This window comes from Mastomys coucha, unplaced genomic scaffold, assembly GCF_008632895.1.
Source record: "Mastomys coucha isolate ucsf_1 unplaced genomic scaffold, UCSF_Mcou_1 pScaffold5, whole genome shotgun sequence".
In the NCBI taxonomy this organism is placed as follows: Eukaryota; Metazoa; Chordata; class Mammalia; order Rodentia; family Muridae; genus Mastomys; species Mastomys coucha.
In genome coordinates this window covers 104,889,197-104,913,351 of record NW_022196911.1, presented here as the reverse complement: position 1 = coordinate 104,913,351, position 24,155 = coordinate 104,889,197, and the positions used below count along the sequence as shown (strand labels likewise).

Sequence of the window (24,155 nt, the reverse complement as noted above, 5' to 3'; positions counted from 1 at the left end):
ACAAAATGATACTGCCCACATTTAGGGTGTCTGCTCACCACAATTAACAACCTAGGAATCTTTCAGACATGCTCAGAAATTTGTCTCCAAGGGATCCTAAATCTCATCAATTTGATATCATCAAAGTGACATGCAGTGACTTAGAAAACATTTCAATAAACTGGAAAATAAAGGAGGAATAGATCAGCTGGTCGGTGGTGGTGTATGCCTTTAATCCCAGAACTTGGAAGGCAGAGGCAGGCAGATCTCGGAGTTTGAGGTCAGCCTGGTCTACAGGGGGAGCTCCAGTTCAGCCAGAGCTATATAGTGTCTCAAAATCAAAAAGAAAGATCATTTTCTCGATACATATGGCCTACCAAAATTAAGCCTAAAGGATATGGAGATTGGCAGCAAGTGAATTAGTAATAGAAGTTTTCCAACTATAACCAGACCAGGCCAAAATGGATTCACTGCTGAATTCTACCAGACCTTAGAAATGCTCACACAGAAAGCCATCAACTATTCCTTCCACTAAAGAAAGGCAGTAGTGTTAAGACTTCATAAATTCAGTTTATGAAGTCTATAGTACTCTGATACACAAACGTGATAAAAACAAGGCAAAGAAGAAAATATTAGGACCATCTTGCAGATGAGCATGGATACAAAAATTCTGAATAAAATACTTGCAAAAGTGGCTAAGATGTGGCTCAGTGGTTACGAGCAAATAAGACTCTTACAGAGAACCTGGGAGGTTCAGGCCCAATCATGTCTGTCTGGTGGCTTAGAATCACTTGTGACTTCAGCTTTTGGAATTAGCACTTCTAACTTCTGTGTACCTGTACTTACATGTGCACATCCATATCCACACATAGACATTAAAAAAAATCTTTAAAAAATAGAAAAACATTTGCAAACCTAATTCCACTACATATCAAAAAGATCAATCACCATATCCAAATAGTTTTCATTCTTGGATGCAAGGATGTTTCAATATATGCAAATCAATGAATACAATGCATCATATTAATAAACTGAAGGGCCGAATCACATGATCATCTGAATAGATTCATAAAATGCCTTTATACACACAGAAGACACAGAAATAGAAAAAAACACCGCAACATAGTAAAGACTGTAATGAAAAAGTAACAGCCAACATTACACTAAATGGAAAAAACTTCTAAGCATTTCCTTTCAAATCAAGACTAAGACTTAAATATTTATTTTCTCTACTCTTATTCAATATAGTCTTTGAAGTCTTAGCTAGAGAAATATGAGAGAAAAAATAAATCATAAATAGAAAATAAAAATTATTAATTTCTAGATGAGATGATTTGATACATAAGAGACCCTGAAGACTCCATTAGAATACCTAGAACTGATACACACTTTCAGTAATGTAGGACTAAAAAAGACATTAACATACAAAAAGTAGTTGGTGAGAAAAGAATAAGGAAAACAATATATTCACAATACCTTAAAAATATATAAGAATAAAGATAACCAAAAAAACCCAAAAGATGCCTGTAATAAAAATTTTAAAACACTGAAAAAAGTAATTGAAGAATATTTTAGAAGATCAGAAGGCCTCCTATGGGGAGACAATGCCCCAGCTAGATATCTTAAACCACTAAGTAAAATCTCCAGTGCCAGGAATGGGTTATATATTATTGAGTCTTTGGTCAAATGGGTATTAAAGACACCCCGCTCCACACACAACATAACGAGGTATTGTAAAGGCTCCATGACCTGACAGTAAAGCTTTATTGCCAGAATCAACACTTCCTTATGTCATTAAACATGGAATATTGAGTTGGTGCCCATTAGAAGCTTCACCCCCCCAGTGAGTAGGACTCATGGCTTGCATGATACAAAAGGAGAAATGTAAGCCTCAGTATCACGCAGTTACAAACCCTGTGACAGTCTCTATGACAGAGACTGGCCTGCACGATACACCAGTGCACAGTAGCACAAATATTATGGGAATAAGCAGGCACTTTTCTGGCTGGTTTTAAGGCCACTACACAAGATGGAACCCATACCTGAGACTGCTGAAATGGCCAAGAACACAGGGATAGACGGTTCATGGGCCTAGGAGAAAATCTACTATTCTTCTGCTAAAGGAACAAAGTGATAATATGACTCCTAATGACATACTTCTGTACCCATAGATCAAAGTATCACTCAGTCCTCCTCAGAGAAGCTTCTCACAGCAGATGGCAACTAAGTAGACATCCACAACTAGACAATGTAGAGTGAGAAACATTCAAGTGCTTAGCCATAAGTGGGATGTCTTTATCAAACTCTTTCCCTCGGGCTCAGGGATCTACTTGGAAAAGAAGAAGATAGACTGTAAGCACAAGAATTGGTGGATAACTCCAATTAAAAGCCATTGTCTTCGAGATACAACAGAACTGATATACATATGAATTTAAAGAGACTGTTAAGTCTTTAACAAGTTTAAACCAGAAAAACCTCAGCTCAGAGGAGTAGAAGTAGACAAGTCCCCACTCTTAACAAAGAAGCTCAGGCTGGAGGAGAAATAGTTCAGTGGTTAAGAGCACTGGCTGCTCTTCCAAAGGTCCTGAGTTCAATTCCCAACAACCACATGGTGGCTCACAACCATCTGCAATGTGATTTGATGTCCTCTTCTGGTGTGTCTTGAGACAACTACAGTGTATTCATAGACATAAAATAAATAAATCTTTAAAAAACAAAAACAAAAAAACCCCCAAACAAACAAACAAACAAAAAACAAAGAAGCTCTTTGTAATCCATACCTGTTGGGAAAGGGAAGATCAGTTTTCTCTAATGCAGTGTTTCTAGGTATCTCAGTCCAGGTCAGTCCTCATGGTCAGGTGTAGTTGGCCAACAGAAAATGGATTCTATAGTTTTGGTGGTGGTGGTAGTAGTGTGTGTGTGTACTTTTTTTTCTTTTTCTTGTGAAAGTGAAAAAGAGAAAGAACATGATGTTGGATGGGTTGGAGTGTAGGGAAGATCTGAGAGGAGGTAAGAAAAAAAGATTGTGATCAAATTCATTATATGAAAATTTTTAAATAAAAAAGTCCTCCTATGTTAATGGATTAGAAGTAATATGCAGTAAGTTTTGAGAATTCTGGAATTTTGGTTTCTTTAAAATTCACAGAAATATTATAAAGAACATCCACAGCAGCTGACTATGGTTGGCCTTATGCTCTATCAGAAACAGTTTTGCCAGCTGCAGTTTCTGCAACTGTGTGATATTGGATTTCTGGGAACTTTTTAGAGGGTATATAAATGCTATTGGGGTAGGTGTGGTTGGTGGTTGGTGGCCATTCAAGGGGGTTGGTTTAGGTAGTCATGGTCAAAGAAAAAACAAAAGGAAAAAATTAGATTCAAGAATTTCTGTCTTCCCCTCTATCCTTCCTTCTCTCCTATCTAGTGATAGGGGATGAAACGGGGTGGGGATGAGATTAGGGAAAAGAACTTACAAAGCAGCAAAGACCTGCTACAAGTGGTGCCTAAGCATTGGGCTCAATAAAGAAAAAAAAATGAAAAATTTGATTTCAAATGCCACATAGAAAATGACAGGGGACAAAGGAATGGATTTTTTTTTTTTTTTTTTTTTTTTTTTTTTTTTTTTTTTTTTTTTTTTTTTTTTTTTTTTTTTTTTTAGGACACACCAGCAAAAAATTTATTGCAGCTACCACCACGAAGAAGTCTTTACCTCCCAGAGGGGATTTTCTGGGTGTTGTGGCTTTCTTTTTCTTTTTCCTGTATTTCAAAAATTTTGGAAGAATGGCTGAGCAGTTGGAAAAATTGTGAGTAAAAAAAGAGAGGCTTGAGAAAAAAAATGTCTGAAAGGGAAAAACAAAAGGGGTCACTATTTTTTTTGAAAGGGTTGAAGTTTGTAGGGCAACTGGAGAGGTTGTAGGTGAGGTGGAAGCACTTGGAAAGCAGAGAGCACTGAAAAATAGAGCAAAAAAGCTTAGTCCTGGTGACTGAGCGAGAGAATAAGGGTTTCCCACAGGAAGAAAGAAACTGTGCTGTGAGTGCAGTCAGATCAGAGAGAAAGTATGGTTTTGCCATGAAAAGGTGGGAGGACAATCTGATGAAATATCCTATTCTGAGAGAAAGATCTAAATCAAACCAACGTCACCACCAGAGTGGGAGGGGGGCATCCCGGGGGTGTGGAATCATCATCAGATTTTGCAGTAGTTGTACACCAGATGCCTGCTAATAGTGTAGAACAAGGCTATGATGAGATAAGATAGTCTCCTACAGAAATGATTGATATAAGGCATTTTTAAAGAGGTCACAATTTCATATGGGATGCACTTGCCTTATGTGAAACAAATTCTAAATAACTGGGCTACTCAAAATAGAATTATTTCCCAAGACTTGAAGGGATTAGTAACAGCTGTACTAGAGGCCAGTTTGCAGTTGCCATAATTAACATGGTGAAGGAAAGAAGCCAGAGATACTGAAGTGCAAAATAGAGTGAGGGGAATGAATATAAAATATTAAATATAATATAAAAGATCAGTTGCTGGGTGAAAGGTGGTACTCTGATTCAGTTTGATGACACTGCTATAGAAAAATGTCACTTAGTGGCTTTAAGAGCTTGGGACAGTTGGGCAGTGGTGGCACACACCTTTAATCTCAGCACTTGGGAGGCAGAGGCAGAGGCAGCCGGATTTCTGAGTTCGAAGTCAGCCTGGTCTACAGAGTGAGTTTCAGGAAAACCAGGGCTACACAGAGAAACCCTGTCTCCAAAAACAAAACAAAACAAAACAAAAAAAGAGCTTGGGACAAAGTTGAAGAACCTAAGAAAACATCCACCTTGTTTACAAAGATTATGCAAGGCTTTGGAGAAGCTACTGATTTTTTTTTTTTTTTTTTTTTTTTTTTACGAAGATTAGTAGTCTCAGCTATAACAAAGCTCCATCAGACCCTGGTGTAAGACAGGGGTTAACAGTGACCTTGGCATTTGAAAATATGAACACTAAATGTAAAAAGATTATTAAAGGTACTAACAGTGCCTATGTATGAATGGATAAGGGATAAGAGCAATATTGGTTCTAAAGTGTTCCACGCTAATATAATAGGTCAAGCTTCAATTTCAGGAAATACAATCATTTGCAAAGAGGCTGCACCTACATCAAAAGTCTCAGATCTCAAAATGCCGACTGCATAAACTATGAGAAATACAGTATTTTGTGCAGGAAAAGTGAACAAGCTATTTCTAGGAGCAATGGTTTTCCTAAATCTCAAACAGAAAGAATGCCTAGGCTTTCTGGGGTGTGTATGCAATGCAGCAAAGGCTGCCCTGGTTTTAGGAATAAAGACTCAGAAGAGCTATTCAAGGTCATTTCTTACTATCAGGAAGCAGCACTGGGGCCTTGGCTCGGGGTCTCACATCAAAAATTATGAGCCAATTCAGTCAAGGAGTAACATGCAACAAGAGGAAAAGTAAAAAAACCCAGAGAGAGATTAATAGTGATCTCCTAACTTTAAATTTTCTGAATGCTACTGATAAAGGAACAACAGCAGCAGAAAGACTTTGTGATATAGAAAATGTGGAATTAAATCAATCTATATACTATAAGGATGTGTTAACATCAGAATGGAAGTCAGTGTAAGTTTGCATTGGGAATAAGTATTTGTTTATATATCCACAGGAAATGAAAAGCTGTAGATACTACTGAAACAGATAAACATTAGAATTGAGTAGAAGTCTCCTGAAAACCTTGGTCACTAACCTAGAAAACATTTATTTCATTGTAAATAGCTCTTTCTAATTTCCTGCTACACACAGCACAATATTAAAACAGAAGGTAGGGGGAAAGAAATGACAGACTTGAGAATCCTGGAATTTTGGTTTCTTTAAAAGACATAGAAATATGCTTTTTTAAAACAAAATGTGCTTCTGCTTTATTCCCAGGTGTAGGAGGGTGGGTTTTTTCGGACTCTGCAGGAGCTGACTATGACTGTTTCGGACTCTCTGCAGGAGCTGACTATGACTGGCCTCAAGCTCTAGCAGAAGTATGGTTCTGCCAGCTGCAGACAGTTTCTGCGATTGTGTGATGTTTGGAATTCTGAGAACTTTTTAGAGAGTATATAAATGCTAGAGCCACAATGCTAGTGCTGGGCGTGATTAGTGGTTGTTGGTCATTCAGGGGGTTGGTTGAGGTTTGTTAGTAGTTATGGTCAAAGAAGAAACAATAGGAAAGAAATTAGATTCAGTGACTTTCTCTGTGAATATGTGTCTGTCTGTCTCTCTGTGTCTGTCTCTCTCCTCCTTTCTCTATCTAGTGATAGGGGGTGAAAGATGAATGGTGGGAAAGAGAAGAACCCACAAAGTAGCAGAGACCAGCTACAGTAAGTAAAAATTACTGTATCATCCATCACAAGAAATATATTTTGTACTTTTATGTCTTTCTTTATATTTCAGCTTGTTCTATCATATAGATGATCTTGTCATATATTAAAACAAACTAAACCCCCAAACCACAATAGTTATTTATAGAACCATGATCATTATTGAATCACTAATAACTACTTAAAGGTGGAAGCAAACCAAGTGTCCATCAATAAAGATAAACAAAATGTGATATATCCACACAATGAATTTTTGACACAGGCTATGGCACCCCAGTAACAGATGAAATACATCACAAAACTGCACCTACTGGATAATTCCTCTGTACCAGACACTCGGAGGAGGCAACTATGCAGATACATGGAGCAGTGGTTAGCAAGGGCTGGGAGGGTTAATGGGGAGTTATTGTTTGAAAGATACTACTTCGGTTTTGTGAAATTAAGTATTCTGGAGATGAAAATGGGAACAGCTGCACAACAACTCAAATATACTTAATGCTGTGCTAGCATATAATAAAAAATTTTAAATGCTATATTTTGTCATATATTTAAATCCAATTTAATATTAATTTAATGAAAGTAAATACAAAAAAATAAGAAAAGGTAGAAAAAAGAAATGGTATTATGCAAATATTTTTCCAGAATGCATGAAACTGTAGCAAAACTGTTTAGGGCAATAGTACTTCGTAAAATTTTAAGTAATGGGTAAATACAATTAGCTTACAATCTATCATTTCTAGAAAATTCTGCTCAATTCCTTTGGTTCACTCTTGACTCTGAGACACCATCATAGATGTTTCTAAGGCAATTCAGTCCAACAAAATTACATGATGACCTTAATTTCAGTTAAATGTAATGATGGTTGTTTCTAATACTAAGCCTTCTCTCCCACTAAAATTAATCTTTTTAATATGAAGGGCTGTGTTCACATCACCAGCGTCTAGATTTAGCTTATTATGAGAATTAGGGTATTTTAAAAATCTCCACCTCAGACACAGAGGTATCTCTCTGTTTCTCATTCTTACCATATTTTCTTTGGGGATGGATGGTCCTGTGTCCCTCAGTGGTCTCATAGGCTGGTGGGGCATTACACTTCTTTTCTTTTATTCTTGTTAGTTCCAGGGTCTGTCTTTCCTTGGGAGTTGGGAGGTCTAAGGTTAGACCTCACGAGGATCCCAGAGGTGATGACAACATCATAAGCCTATGGGCAGACAAAACCACGGTGCCTTTCTCAGATGCGCCTCTGCCCTGACAAATGATGCTGCTGAGAAACATCTCATAGCCCAGGGAGGGGCAAGGACAGACAGTGACATCACAATCACTTTTTCTTGTTTTCAGATAATAGCTGGCAAAACCTTACAGCTTAGGGGCCAGCACATTCTTTTCTCCATGATTTTGATCTCCTAGGAGTGGGAAGATCAGGAACAGGCAGAAGCTATCCCAGGGCTGGGACAGGGAACAATAGGAACTCCTAAATGTTCCTGTTCAACTTACAAAATACTTATACATTGGGAAAGACAGAAAATCACACAAAGTGTCATCCAGCCATAACCTTCCCCATGTTCATGTGTGTGAGCCTTTCTGTGGGTGACTTCTCCATGCCTTACTCTGGAGTGTGTACCATGATGACTATTTTGAAAATACACCTAGAATCTCACCACCTACTGCTGTACTCTGTCTCACCCACCGATGTTTCTCACCTTCGTGACCAAAGGAGATTCTTAGTGAGCTTCCTACATCATTCTCAGACAGCTAGGTTTTCCCTGCAAGGAGAAACATTCTCATGTCCCCCTTTACTCAGGGTTAAATCCAAATCCTTGCCTCCCATAGAGACTAGATCAGTGCTCTGGAGCTCTCAGCGCATCTAATACCAATTACTCCTCTCCACTCACACACCATGCTTGGTCCAAGCTGTTCTGCCTTCTGCCTTGGGGGCTGTTCAGGTTTTAGTAGTCCCTTTATTCAGAAACTGACATGGCCATAACAACTTCTCAATGAACTGAAATGTGGGCGTGCTTTTTAAATGGTTCCATTCCTGTTATTTCAGAGTTTTTAATCTTCTGTATCATTACATTAGACAACTTAAAACTATGTAAGTCACCCATATAAATATAATCACAGCATACAGCCAAGAGTTCCTGTTAGGCTCAACTCTGACATGACATCTGCTTTGCCGTAACTAGCCAGGGCTGTATACAACATAAGTATCAAATGTGCAGAGTGAGTGTGTGTGTGTGTGTGTGTGTGTGTGTGTGTGTGTGTATGTGTGTGAGGTGTATGTTGTCCTTCATCTCCTTATTCCTTTCTGATTCTTCTATATCCGCCCCCCGCTTCCAATGACAGCTTCTTTTTGCCTTTTGGCACATTGCAAGGCAACAGGCCCATGATTTCTTAGCTGTGGTCCTAAAACCCAGTTTTTGTCAGTGGCTTAGAAGAACTATACAGAAAAATCCTACACTTCCTTAAAAGGAAATTACTCACTAGCTGGAAAACAGTGCCAACGGAAGCAGCAACCTTTAAAGCAGGGATAGAATCAATATATTGGGATGAGAAAGATATATCAAGAAACTAGGTGCTTAAGTGATCTTTTACAACAGTATTCCCTGCCCTGTCTGGCTCCCCTATGATAGTCACGTAATAACTCCAGACTGTTATATGAGAAAGAAATAAAATCTGCTGTCTAGTTTATAACTGTATTTTAATGAGCCCCCCCTTTTTTTTTTTTTACAAAAACTTGGTCTCACTCTAATACAGAGGTAACAGTAAAATTTTTTTCTTTTTTAATCAAGTTTATGTAAATTTATTATTATTTTTTATTAGATATTTTCTTTTATATTTATATTTTCTTTATTTACATGCGATATCTCCTTTCTCAGTTCCTCCTCCAAAAAGAAAGATAAAATAAAATTAAAATAAAAAACCCCCAAAAAACAAAAACAAAAACAAACTCTCTGTTCCTTCCACCCTCCCTCTGCTCACCAACCCACCTTCTCCTGCTTACTGGCCCTGGCATTCCTCTAGACTGGGGCATAGAATCTTTACAGGGCCAAAGGCCTCTCCTCCCATTGATGACCAACTTGGTCATCCTCTGCTATACATATGCGGCTGCAGGCATTAGTCCTACCATGTGTACTCTTTGGTTGGTGGTTTAGTCCCTGGGAGCTCTGAGGGTACTAGTTAGTTCATATTGCTGTTCCTAAGGGGCTGCAAGCCTTTCAGGTCCTTGCGTCCTTTCTCTAGCTCCTTCATTGGGGACCCTGTGCTCAGTCCAATGGATGGCTGTGAGCCTCTACTTCTGTATTAGTTGGGCACTGTCAGAGCCTCTCAGGAGACAGCTATATCAGGCTTCTGTCAGCCAGCACTTGCTGGCATCCACAATAGTGTCTGGATTTGATGACTGAATATGGGAATGATTCCCAGGTGGAGCAGTCTCTGGATTGCCCTTCCTTCAGTCTCTGCTAGGGAAATAACACCCTTCACAATAGTCACAAATAATATAAAATACCTTGGTGTGACTCTAACTAAGCAAGTAAAAGATCTGTTTGACAAGAACTTTAAGTCTCTGAAGAAGGAAATTGAAGAAGATCTCAGAAGATGGAAAGATCTCTCATGCTCGTGGATGGGCAGGATTAATATAGTAAAAATGGCCATCTTGCCGAAAGCAATCTACAAATTCAATGCAATCTCCATCAAAATTCCAACTCAATTCTTCATAGACTTAGAAAGAGCAATTTGCAAATTCATCTGGAATAACAAAAATTTTTCCTTTGAACTTATTAATATAGTGACACTAACTGTTTCTGATATCAAACCATGTTTGCATTCCTGAAAAGAAAGCCATGTGATTGTGGCATACAATGCTATAAAAATGTTAATAAATTTTGTCCACTGATTTTAAAAAAATGTTCACAATTAAGATCATGTCTAGAGGTATATGTTTTTTGAGGTGTTGATTACCTATGCTGTATTAGCCAAGGAATAGGTCCTAGTCAGGGAGATGAGGAATCTTCAGGTCCACTGCGTAAGAGTAAGAGAGATATACAGTTATAGTGCTAATCTTAACCGTTCACAAACATCAAAAACCTTGTGTACAGGAGCTACAAATGCTTATTTCTGTTATTTGATAGAGCTCTTTCCGTTTGAACTAAAACCTGAAGATAACAAATGAATTCAAGTAAGTTTCCAAGTCAAAACAAAATGTTTTACTGCATTAACCTAAAAGATTTTCATTTATTCTAGCCTTTAATTTGTCACTTATGAGTATTCAAACAGAGACTTCTAACAAATGGCAGAATCTTCATTTTTAAATGGTTTTACTAGAACTTAGAAAGCTAGGCTGGAGAGTAATGAGGATTCTCTGATTTATAAATTTCAAATGCTTAATTTAAAATTAAACAATCACTCATATCTATTTCTGAGTTTTTCCAGACAATTTTGTTTCATTTTGTTTTGCTTTGTTTGTTTTGAGATGAGGCTTCCTTCATGTGTCCCAGACTGGCTTGAACTTGTTAAAGTTAAGCATGAGCTTGGATTCCTGGTCCTCTGGCCTATACCTTCCAAGTACAGGGACTACTGATTTGTTCCCCAGGGTTTGCAGAAAAGAAGGGTGCTCTTTAACTTCCTGCAGAGGCACAAGACAGGGAACATGCAAGCCCTACAGAAAAGAGCAACCTGCTTCAGCTCCATCTCAGACTTCCCATTAGCACTGAGCTTGCCAGTCCTGCCAGATAAGATGGAGCCTTTGCAGCATGAACATGCCAGCAATCTGAGCTCTTTGTATATCCTAGGTACTAACTCTCTGCCAAGTGGTTAATTACTTGGTAAAGATCTTTTCCTATTCCCTACCCTAGTCTTTGATTGATGATGGTAATCTGTGCTATGCATACAATTTCTACTTCATGAGATCCTATTTATTACTGTTAGTCTTAGCGCCTGCACTGTCTGTGTCCTATTTAGAAAGCCTCTTCCTATACCATGAATTTTCAAGTCTGTTCCTTACTTTTCTTCTATCAGATTTTGAATATCTGGTCTCATGTTAAGGTCCTTGATCCACTAGGAGTTGAATTTTGTTCAGGGTGATAAAGATGCATCTTTTTTCATTCTTTTTTTTAGATTTATTTTATTTTATGTATATGAGTACACTGTAGCTGTCTTCAGACACACCAGAAGAGGGCATTGGATCTCATTACAGATGGTTGTGAGCTACCCATGTGGTTGCTACAAATTGAACTCAGGACCTCTGGAAGTACAGTCTGTGCTCTTAACCACTGAGCCATCTCTCCAGCCCCTCTATTTTCATTCTTTTACATGCAGCTATCAGGTTTGACCAATGCCATTGCTGAAGACACTGTTTTTACTCCAATGAGTATTTTTGGCTTCCTTGTTAAAAAAAAAAAAAAGGAAGGAAGGAAGGAAGGAAGAAGAAATCAGGTGTTTGAGGGTATATGGAGTTCTGTCCGGGTCTTTAATTCCATTTCAGTAATCAACCCGACTATTAATATGCCAATTCCCTGCTGTTTTCCTAACTATAACTCAGTGGCACAACTTGAAATCTGGGATATGAACACCCCCAGCAATGATGTTATCAATCAAGACTCGTTTACCTACCAACCTATCCTGTTTTTTCTTTTGTTCGTGTGTGTGTGTGTGTGTGTGTGTGTGTGTGTGTGTGTGTGTGTGCGCGCGCGAGTGCTCGCATGCGTGCGTGCTTCTATGTGAATTTTACAATTTTTTTTTCAATTTCTGTGTGGACTTGTGTAAGAACTTTGATAGGGATTGCATTTCACCTATAGACTGCTTTTGATAGGATGGCCTTTTTCACAGTATCGCTCCTACTGATCCATGAACATAGCAGATACCCCCATTTTTCTGATGGCTTCTTCAGTGTTGTAAAGTTTTTATAATATAGGTCATTCACTTGCTTGGTTAGAGTTACCCCTAATGAAAGGTATTGTTTCCCTCAAGTCTTCTCAGTATGCTTATCATTTGTATATAAGCATAAGAGAAAGAAACCCTTCTCTTTTGTTTAACAAATGAACACCCAGAAATGACTCGGTGTTGCTTTAGAGAACTTCCTATGAGACAGGTGCTTCACAGGAACAGGATAAAGTAGGGAAGGGTGAGAAGTGATGCTCAAAAAAGATAGAAAAGAAGAGGGAAAAACAAGAAGAATACATTGCCTCTTGTTACAGAGGAGATAATAAGCTAACTTAGTTGAAATATTTGACTTGGTATCCTATCAAAAAGAAAAAAATCTTAGCTTTTAGTAGAAAAAATTACTCTTTCACCATTCAGAGGAGGTTTACCATGGAAGTCACCCACACACATTAAAATTCTAACCCTTAGGGTCTGGAGGGATGGCTCAGTGTATAAAGCATTTGCCACATAAGCATGAAGACTTGAGTTTGGATCCCTGGAGCTCAGTAAAACCTAGGTAGGCATGGTGTTTGTTTGTAATCCGAGCAGGCAGGAAGTGGAGATAGGGAATTCCTAGAACAAACAAACTACTTAGACAAGATAGAGCATAGAACTCTGGGTGTGATAAAAGATGCCACCTCAAAATATAAGAACAAAAGATTCACTTACATATATGTAAATATGCAGTTACACTCACACATTTGGCCCCACACATAAGTACACACACATATACATGCACACATACACAAACACACACACAATCCATGCCTCACCATAAGTGAATACTGATTCATTGTCTCTGAGTTCTGTATCATTTCTAGGTTTTCCAAGTTGGCCTTGTAAATTTTTTCTTCCACAAATTCTTGTTAGGCTTGGAGGTGCTATAGTAGCTCATTACAGCTCACAGACCCACAGGAAAAGGACAACTCTAAGTTCATCATCTGGAGGATATAATATAGATTAGCCTGGGTGTTATTTGTCAATCAATTTATATAAATCTCAATATTGAATTTAAAATTTTTTAATCAAAGGAACAAGTCAGGGAAAAGATCAAAGAAAGAAGAGAATTAAAATTAGAAATCCCTTTAAAGCTAAAATGACAATGTCTTCATGAGTTAATATTAATCCCTTAATTATAAATTTCAAAGGTCTGAGTAGTTTCTATGACCTTAGCTTTAGGTAATTACCATATGAGGCATTTCTTAAATTTGAAAAAGATGTTGAATTGTTGCTCAGAATCTTTTAATGACTTTAGTCTGGCAGATTTCCAGAATAATCCTTCAGATATGATTTAAAATTATGGACTAGGAACCTAAGTTGGCAAATGTATGTCAAATTCATAAGAGCTTTTCATTTTGTATACTCAGAAAATCATTTGTCAATATATCTTAAATGTTAAGTTTAAAACAATTATTTATAGGTGAGAACTTACAAAGGTCAAGACAGGTATATTGGACTGAATACAAATAAAAGCATTTGTGTAGAATATAACTAAAAGGCACTTGCCAAGAATATTTGCCATAATGGTAAGATTTTTATCACTAAAAATAGGAGTTTATATATGCTCATGAAGGAAACAGGGAAGAGAAAGGTGCCAAAGAAGCACCAACAGGCAATTTACAGAAAATGAAAATAAACTTCACAGCTCTAGGATAAATAACCAGTCTGTTGACAATAGCCACTTCTCACAATAGTATAAAAAATTAAAGGGAATATAAATAATGCTAAGGGCATATTAAGCAAAAGCAAATACCCCACAGGGGAAATGAAAGGTAAGCTAAGCGTACTGAAATGCAACAGGACTTCATGATTTTATGGAAATTTCAATTAAGGAGAAAGAAAAATTGGAAGTGTTGATAAAATTTAGTAGATATGCTAATATCCATATTAAAAAATTAAAAGTCCAAATACCTCAAAGTTAAACAACACAATCAATTATGCTAGATCCACAAATAAAATACCATAAAACAAATTATAGTTTTAAAGAATTCAAAAGTCAAATGAAATATCTTTAGCATAATTTGTAGAACAGGAAGAGACAAAACCTCTTAATGTGGTCTCGGGTAGCTGTCTGGACTCTGTAATTCCTATAGACATTAAGCTGCTCTCACTGGTTACAAACTAGGAGGGCAGTGACAGGGGCTTCCCACAATTCTTTATTCTACATATTTTCTAAACATCCTTTATTTAAAGAATGGTTACTTTTAAGTAGCTTAATCGTTTTTTCCTTGCTGGACATGAAAGTTATTTACCATCAGCATATAGTGCTGCTCTTTAACTACCCAAAGGGTCAGACAGCATGAACTTAATTGCAATTCTGTTTGAAAAAGAATTTTAAAAGTGTAAAAGCAGCAACTTTCACTTTGCAAATGTCAATCATGTATTCTCCTGGATTCTCTACTTCAAGGACTTGACCTTGTAGAAGTTCTTTATGTTTTCCATAACTCAAGGCCACCGAAGAGATCATTCTGGTCTAAATCACTGCTGACAGGTAGGTAGGATCTGGGCTCCGGATGTTCTAACCCTCATACTGTGCTACTGCGGGGACTCAGGCTTAGGTGCAAGATCCTACCCAGATTCCTTATTATTCTAGTGCTATTTATTGTCTTCTTCTTCTTGAACCTAAATTTCCACTCAACTATAAGACCTCAATTCTGACTAGATTTTGAGCTGCTATCAAATATTTGAATTTTCAGGTATATGTACACATGAAGTTTTGTGTGGTATGTGCATGTGCTTAAGGCAGAGGACAGCACTGGTGTCCTGTCTTGTCACTGTATTATTCCTCTCAGTGCCTTTCACACACCCTAAGTCAGCCAGTAGAGAATGGCAGTCTAGCCAGTGAGCCCCAGCTCAGCTACTTTTCTCTGCTCTGCAGTGCTGGGGTAAGAGGTCTGAATGACTGTCCATGATCTTTAGGGAGAGGCTGGGAATCTGAGCTCAGGCTCTCAAAGTTGTGCAAGTGCCCTGACACCTGAGATATCTTCCAACATCGTATCAACCTTTATAAACTAGTGGGAAGAATTTAGCAACCTTGCAGAATGATTAGCAACAAAACTTTAAGCTTATTAGTACTGATTTAACTTTTCAAAGAAGAAATTCAAATGTTTATTAAATTATAGAGAAATATCAAAATTATGTCTAAAATATGCTTTAAGTTTAACTTATTTAAGTTATATCGAAGAAATTATTTGAGACACAAATGAATATTTGAATACAAAGATAAATTTTGCCCTATTCTAAGTATCTATAATGGATTAAAATCAAATTTGGATGAGTTATAATTTATTTATACACACTGTCATACACTAAGGCTATACTGAAGTCTTTGATTCACTCACATAACATTTAATGAATATCTTTTGTGAAAAGCACTATATTTGATCCTAAAGCTTTAAAAAGTAATGTTCCACAAGGTGTGCTTTTGACTTAGTTCAGGCATTTTTTTCAAGTTGAAATTGCTAAATTTTTGTTTGTACTAATTAAGTAAAACACTTATCAGTATGAAATATAAATAATTCAGTATCAAGAGCATAGTATTTGGACTTTACCATAGACTTTGAAATAGTACCCCTTCTCCAGACTGCTCTCTGTCCTTTGCCCATGATTCCCAGTAGTCAGTCCATTTTAGGAACCCCATTCTTCCACACTCACACTTCTCCGCTCCTCCTGTGGATATGTGCATCCCCTCTGTTCCCATGCATCTTACTTCTGTACTTCTTGAAACTTCTGACAGAAGTAGACTATATGATTCTGCATCATACATAATATTCTACCAATATGTTTCTTTTAAGTTTCATCATGGAATTTTTTATCTTTATCAAAGCTCCTTCTGATTCTCCTGTGAATTACAGGCATGTCTCTTGTCCCTCACGCAATTTATACTGATGCTGAGTGTGCAGCAGGTGCCAGGGTTCTCTAGCATCAATGGTACAGGACTGAACTGAACAAAGTTCTGTGCTCCTGGAACTTAAACTCTTGTGGGTTAGAGGGAATAGAGAATAAACGAGTAAGCACAAATGCAAGTGTGGTTATACCACGAGATGAGCTAGGAAGACATTATAAAAGAGGTGGTTCAGTGAGTCAGCATGTAGATAAGGAATGTGGGGAAGGACCTCTAAGGAAGGCAGGAAGCGGAAGAAAAAGCTAGATGTTAGAGAACTGTACATTATGCGCAGAAGGACCCAGAAGCTGGAGAGAGTGGCATACTCCAGGAACAGGATGGTATCTCATGCTTCTTCCCCCTTGTAGCCAAGGTCTGAGGTGGGGTGGCCCTCAGCTTCATGGCCTGCTGTTGCCAGAGGGCCTGCCATCAGTCATCATTTGTCAGTCTCCAGCTAGGATTATCTCCAGCAGTCCCCTCTTTCCTGCTTCAAAATGCCCATGATGTGCTCCATGTAAAAAGATACTCTGCTTTGGTTGGTGGTTGAGACCCTGGGAGCTCTGAGGGTACTAGTTAGTTCATATTGTTGTTCGTCCTAAGGGGCTGCAAACCCCTCAGCTCCATTGGTCCTTTCTCTAACTCTGCATATTGGAGGGGTCTGATTGTTCAGGCAGCATGCGTATAGTAGAGGATTGCAAATTCAATCATCAATAGGAGGAGAGGACCTCGGCCCTGTGAAGGTTCTGTGCCCCAGTGTAGGGGAATGCCAGGGCCAGAAAGTGGGAGAGGGCCGGGTGGCAGGCATGGGGAAGTGAGAGGCAACAGGGGTTTGTTTTTGTTGTTTTTGTTTGTTTCTTTGTTTTTTGGATGGGAAACTGGGAATGGAGAAATTTACATGTAAATAAAGAAAATATCTAAAAGAAAAAAAAAAGATACTCTGCTTTGACTCCTGCTCTTTCAAAGTCTAACTTCCTGATTTCACCATCAGAGTTTCCCAGTCAGCAGAGGGCTCCCTCATCTGCAAGGCCCCACTCAACTTTGGCAAATGTGGTTTGTGTTCTACACTATCATTTCAATATGCTGTCCAAGATGCTGTCATCAAGGACTTCTCAGTTCCAAACCCAGTGACCTCTCCTCAACCCTTATCCTTCTTGACTTTCTGTCACAGTTTCAACAGGCCTGCTTTCCAAAGATTCTTTTTCTGTGTTTCATGAAAATAAATTCTGTACATAGTTCTTCCACCTTGATGACCCTTCTTTGACACTTACCTTCTAACCTCTGAAATGTTTGTGCCCCCACCTCACTGTCTGACTGTCTGCTTCTCTTCTTTCTTATTAGCAGTTTCACACTCAAGGTGGTAAGCCAGGCATTCTCTGTAGTTAACTCCTATGTGTGTTTTCTCCAAACCTGCCTTTTCTTCAGGTGCCCAGAAATAGCCTTTCAACAGCGAGTGAACACTACAACTCATGTCCAGGCTCACTCTCAAGCCAGCACACTGCTAACTGAATGCATATGCTTCCCCCACTGCCTTGAGACTTCTTCCATGTTTGTGCCTTCTCTGCAACGATTCACAAGCATGTCCTTTCTGCTTTGTTGCTACACTTTGCTTCCTCATACACACCTCTAACAAGTCCTCCAGAGTCTCTCCTGGGATAGACCAGTTCCCTTCAACCCTTCTATCTTCTGCTATGCCATCAAAAGGTTGTTGACAGATCCATTCTCCTAATGACCCTCAGATCCTGATTCTTCATTCCTCAGCATCTTCAGTGGCTTCATTCCTCAGCATCTTCAGTGGCTTCATTCCTCAGCATCTTCAGTGGCTTCATTCCTCAGCTTCTTCAGTGGCTTCATTCCTCAGCATCTTCAGTGGCTTCATCCCTCAGCATCTTCAGTGGCTTCTTGCCACTTACTCCAGGCAGTAGAGACCCCCAGCTCCATGGTCTAGCCTTACCAATCTGCCCCTCTTGGGATCAGCCTGTATATCATGGACATGGTTTTCTTCTGAATTTGTTTTTCCTGTGTCTTGGAACACCATGCTCTATAACTACTTGTCAAGAATTCCTCAGTTCACTCATGTCTAATTTAAATAGCATCAATTCTTAAATGTTCTTGATCTCAATAGAAAATAATTTCCTCTAATTTTGCATTTCCCTTTATGTTACTCATATTCATACATCTACATGTATTTTTGTCTTGTCTACTATCTCATAATCTTTTAAAATGATCATTTTGAGGATAATGTCCACAACTCTTTTTCCCTCAGTATGCTCTAAGTTACTCTCCAGCAACCTCCCGACAGACTGCTGCCTCAGTGCTTGGCTAACTGTGAGGGCGCCAGCATTGCTATCCGAACAGTTTTGATGGCAGGCTCACCAACATCTCACAGACCCATTCACAAGGCACCTCAGCCTGACTGGATCCTGCAAGGCCTTGCCTCTTGCTTTCATGCCCTTCTTTTTAACAAAGAGTGATTCCATCTGTCTACAGGCTTCACCATGACTACCCCAGGCTTGCTGTCTTTTGTTCTCTCACATATAAACTAATAGTAAATCCTGTCAGCTCTACCTTTCAAACATACCCTAGTCAACTCAAAACAAACAAACAAAACAAAACAAAACAAAAACAAAAACAAAAACAAAAAACCAAACCATGGCTGCTGCTCTAATTCTCATGCCCAAGCCTCCCCTGGTCTGTCTTAATTACTGCAGTTCTTCCTTGCTGGGTTTCCCCTCCTCCTTTGCCCTCTTGCTAGTCTATTTTCTTCATGGAGAGATCCCACTTCACATAGTGTCCATGGGGAGATCCCACTTCACATAGTATCCATGGAGAGATCCCACTTCACATAGTGTCCATGGAGAGATCCCACTTCACATAGTGTCCATGGGGAGATCCCACTTCACATAGTGTCCATGGAGAGATCCCACTTCACATAGTGTCCATGGAGAGATCCCACTTCACATAGTGTCCATGGAGAGATCCCACTTCACATAGTGTCCATGGAGAGATCCCACTTCACATAGTGTCCATGGAGAGATCCCCCTTCACATAGTGTCCATGGAGAGATCCCCCTTCACATAGTGTCCATGGAGAAATCCCACTTTACATAGTGTCCTTGGAGAGATCCCACTTTACATAGTGTCCATGGGGAGATCCCACTTCACATAGTGTCCTTGGAGATATCTCACTATACACAGTGGTAAGTCAGATCACACCGCTGCTCTGTTCAAGCATGCAAACCTCCTGTACTCACAGTACTCACAGCAACGCCATGGCAACCTCAGGACTTGGGCTGGGGCCCTGAGGCCTCCTCTCCTGATTCTTTTTGGACATACTTGCAGCTACACTAGCACCCTCCCTGGTTTTCTGAGAAGCCAGGCAGACTTGCAGCCCTCTAGAACACCCTTACTACTTAGTTGTGAGTTCAGAACTACCCTGCTAAGGGCAAAGTATGTTGCAATCTGACTTGCACATGAATTAGGGCACTAAGGCAATGGCTTAGGCGCCTAGTCTGTGAGATCTCTGCAGTTCTGCCTAGAGTGAGTGTGTGCAGTCTTTCGGGGCTCAACCGGACTTGAAAAAGAACAGGGGAGGGAAAGGAGAAGTAGAGTTGAGCAGAATTAGATGTTTCTTAAATTACCTGTTTCAAGTTTTATACAGCCTGGCATTAATAAAAGAGCTCAGGGAACAATTACAGCTGCTATAATGAACAGCAATTCACTTTTAGTGCCTGATAAATATCTAAACTTTTAAAAGAACATTGAAGATTGCAACTTGAATATACTCCAAGCCAAATGAGTAAATATTATATTGATATTTATGAACTTATTTGTACTAAAATAATAACCTAGAAAAATACATCATCACTTATGTTAGTGTTATTAAAGAGAGACTATGAAGTCTAAAAATGACTATTAGACAACAGTTTAGGGGAAATATATAACTCATTGTAAACCTAAGAAAATTCAGAGCTACAGTCCAAATATTCTTAGAGTACACAGTATGTGACAGTGTACAAGTCTGTTCTAACACTGTACTGAACTCCTATGAAAGGGGATAACCCAGAGAACCCCTCCATTAAAGTCAAAGAAAGCTAGGCAGTTCCTTATAGCATTTTAGCAGTGCTTACGACATAGCACAGCATTCAGACTGCTCCCCTAAGTCTCTAGTGTCCCCACGCCCACCACCGCTCAGAGACGAAACACTGGAGCAGGTACGGTGGGCTCTAAACCCGCGCTGTGGCCTAGCCACGATCCACCGGAGCAGGTACGGTGGGCTCTAAACCCGCGCTGTGGCCTAGCCACGTCCTCCCAGACATGCCTCACCTTCTCCAGAGTCATCTCAGTCTCGGCGGCGTGCGACTTTTTCAGCTCCATTTTCACCCTCTCTGACTCAGCCTTTAGCTTCTTGACGGCGGTCTCATGGTCTCTTGCAGCTCTCTGCTTTTCTTCTTCCCGAAGAAGACCAAGTTCTACCAACTGCTGCTTCCGCTGGGAGTTGACATTGATTAGCTCTTCCCTCAGCTTGTGAACCTGGGCCTCCATGTCAGCAATAGCCTAGTATGGAGAAACGGGCAGAGGTGAAACAGGGAAGCCACAAAGGAACAACTCCGTTATGTTAAATGTCCCCCCACCCAGGGCCTTTGCTGCTGTCTGTGTCCTTCAATCCTGTTCTCACCTAGAGGTAAAAGCCCTGTGGTGGAGGAACATTTTCCCCTAACCACCACCATCACATTGCCTAGCTTTACCTGCTCACATACATACATCGTGCTATTGCGAGTACTCTGAAGCCTGCCTTTTCAGTATTCAGCATCAAGTTCTTAGTCATCCCCTGAGGTCCTCTACTGGGCTTTTGTTTTTCTATCACTGATTTTGTCGGGTCCTCTATGTTCTGGGTTTCTTTTCTATTCCTTCTTCCAATATCTTATTTTGAATATCTAATTTTTATCCTTCCTTTCCTGATTTATACATTTGAAATTGTACTCCATCTGTTAACTATAAATATATAATGTTTTTATGATTATTTAGTTTTATAAACATTTAACTTCCCTTCTTTTTTCTTTGACTTGTGAATCATTCAGACATACGCTTCTTAGCTCTAAAATGCCTAGAATCTAAATTTCATAAGGCTGCTGCAGCAACAAACTAGATGGTTTAAAAGAACACTACCGTGAGGCTGGAGGGAGGCTCAGCAGTGAAGAGAACTTTGCTGCTCATTGTAGAATGCAGGTTTGGGTCCCAGCACCTATTTTGGCAGCTTACAACCATTCCTAACTCTAGCCAGAAGGGGATCCAGTGTCCTTCTCTGGCCTCTGTGGACAGCAGGCCTGCACACAGTGTGCACACACATATGTAGGCAAAACTCATACATACAACATAAATAAATCTTTAAAATATAAGAGAAATATATTTTCTCTCAGTTCTGAGGACTAGAAATCCCCAAACCAAGTGCTTTGTGAGCTGGTTGCTTCTGGGGCTCTTAAGAGCTCACCCCAGTCATTTTTCTTAGATTCTGGTATCTGCTGTCCACAACTGGTATTCCCTGGTGTGTACACACAGCATTCCACTCTCTTTCTCCACATTGCTGGGCTTCTCTCTCTGGATGTTTCTCTGTTTCAGAAGGGCACTGATCACATTAGGGTCAGGGATATAGACTGCATTAGGGATATATACTATATTATATCTTCTACTTCTAAGAATTGAGATTGCTTAATGACAAGCTATGTTGTCATTTTTTTTTTAATTCTTCATGAAAGAAGGCTAAGAAATTGGTCTAAAATTTCTATAGGTTGAGTGTTTCATTCTATGAATGCCTATTAGATCAAATATTTCTGTTGAAGTCTAAAACCTACTGATAAAATTAAGTGTAAGCTATCAGCTAATAATGCACACTGAAACCTCCCACTGTAGTGACAGATTTGCCTGTTTCTCCATGTTGTTTCCATTTACATGTTGATAAGAGATGATAAGGGCCATAGCTTGTTCATTGGTTTTTTGTTATCAAAGTGATGCTCATATGCTCTTATTAAATAGTCGCCCTCCTCACCTCCAGCATGAGCCATCCACTAAGCCACCTTCACCTGGGATTCACAGCAGCAGAGTGTAGAGGGCAGAGTATTCATTTGGTATATTTTAATTTTTTACTTTAAAGCTTTCTGCAACTTTAACCTTTAGAAATATATTATAAACAGCATGCTGATTTTTAATTCTCTTAAAATCTTAGCAATATTTATGTTTAAATGGGCCATTTAGTTTAATTAGTTTACATATACCTAAGTATTTGCCTTATTTTGTAAAATATTTTTGTGCCATTTGTACTATATTTTTGTACATTTTACACTTTCTCCATTTTTGTCTTTTTGTCTAACTCAGTCCATTGTTTTCTTCTATCACTTTCGCTGTCCTCTCTCACCTGGAAGTCATGTACTGCATTTCCTGCCTGTCCTGGAAGTAGGAAGAGGCCTAGTCCCTCACTTCTCTGCCCTCACATAACCCTGTTGCCCTCCATGGCACGTTTTAAGTTCTTCCAAAGAGGTTCATCCCAACCCTTGCAGCATTTACTGGTCTGAAAGCCTCTTTCTGGGTGGGGATGGACAAGCGGTTGTTAGCCCTTTGAAGGGACTCTGATTCATCTCTTTGCTTCCCAGGTCTGCTCTTCGTCTCCAGTGCTCATTGGCTTCTTTATTTTTCCTTAAGTGTCCACATGCCTTGTGATTTTGAGGAGGTTGTTATCGTCTAAATCTCTGTGGATCTTTGACAAATGCTGCAAGTGTTTTGGTGGACTTGGCTCTGTTCCATGTTACAGAGAACCTACTGTGCCATCCTTCTCAGAATACTGCTTATACAACTTCACTTACATTTTCCTGTTCTTCTGTTTCTCTTAAAACCTTTCACATTCCTCATGTGTTAGTCTCCTTAGGAGAACTGGCTTGTATCTCTGAATTTTTCAGTGGTAGACACCGACTCACTGTTAAAAAACTAAATATAATCACCTTTTTCCTTTTTCTGGACAGGGCAACATGTAGTCTAGACTAAACTTGAACTCCTAGGCTGGCCCTGAACTCCTAATCTTCCTGCCTCTGCCTTCTACAGGCTTGTACTATAGACAAGGTCTAACACACCTGACTTAAGACATAGTATTTCTGTTTCTGCCTCACTGCTGTTCAACCCAGCTACAGACTACAGTCTAAGTGATTCCCTACCCAAAAGGCCCAGACTATCATGCATGCTCCATCCCTGTGCCTCATGAAATTAGGAAAAAAAAAACCCAAACCAATACCCCCACCTAAAAATTTACTTTCACAGTGACGCTTCGTTTCATCTTTTGCTTATGGATTCTGTTTTCATTGAGTTTTTGCTCTCTGACTATCCTAATTAATGTAACAGGGTACTGATACAACAAAAATGTCTTTTTAAAAAAGTATGCAGCATTTAGTGCTTTGCAGAATGAAAGTTGACCAGGGAACCTGGCTTGCCATGGCACCAGATGAGGGCTGGTTCAAGTCCCTGTAGCAGCCTTTGTTTATGTGTGTACCCCACTGATCCACATGCATGTTTCTGTGCTGGTCCTATGATCTTTTTGTTACTCTGGCTCCATAATACACCTTGAAATCAAGCAGAGTGAAACTTCTAGTTTCATTTATTTTTGCCTAGCAGTGCTTTGGCTACCCCATCTTTTGTGGGGCCAAATAAATTTTAAAATGGGAAAGGAGAATATGATCATAGGATATTATGTGTGTATATTTATGAAAATAAAATAATAAAGAGAAAATTTATTACATAAAACATAAAGGTAAAAGTAAAGAAAACATTTAATTTCTACTATTAGCCATAAATGCAACATTTTCTAAAACACCACAGTAATTGTTTTATTTATGACATCATAGTTAAAATAAGCATTGCAAAATCCAGTATTTCTCTGACTGGAAAACCCAAAAGCGTACATCAGTACAAAATATTATTACGATGCTAAGAAAAAGTAGTAATCTAGGGATAGCAAGATGGCTTGTGGATAAAGTGTG

The 24,155-nt window shown here is 39.1% G+C and overlaps 1 protein-coding gene across 18 annotated transcripts in view; it reads right to left on the bottom strand.

Moving 5' to 3' along the window:
- Cep112 (centrosomal protein 112) overlaps positions 1-24,155 on the bottom strand; it is a 507,666-nt gene that overhangs the window by 238,822 nt on the left and 244,689 nt on the right. For 15 of the 18 annotated variants that reach the window (XR_004113083.1, XR_004113081.1, XR_004113080.1 and 12 more), the window contains one exon: positions 20,461-20,691. Coding sequence is in view for 14 of the 18 variants with exons in the window: in XM_031350526.1 (XP_031206386.1) it covers positions 20,461-20,691 (231 nt within the window). In the remaining 4 variants the exon portion in view is untranslated. Of the gene's footprint in view, positions 1-7,364; positions 9,189-11,599; positions 13,197-20,460; positions 20,692-24,155 lie in introns of those variants that run through there. The other 3 variants (XM_031350524.1, XM_031350532.1, XM_031350531.1) reach the window with 3 other exon arrangements.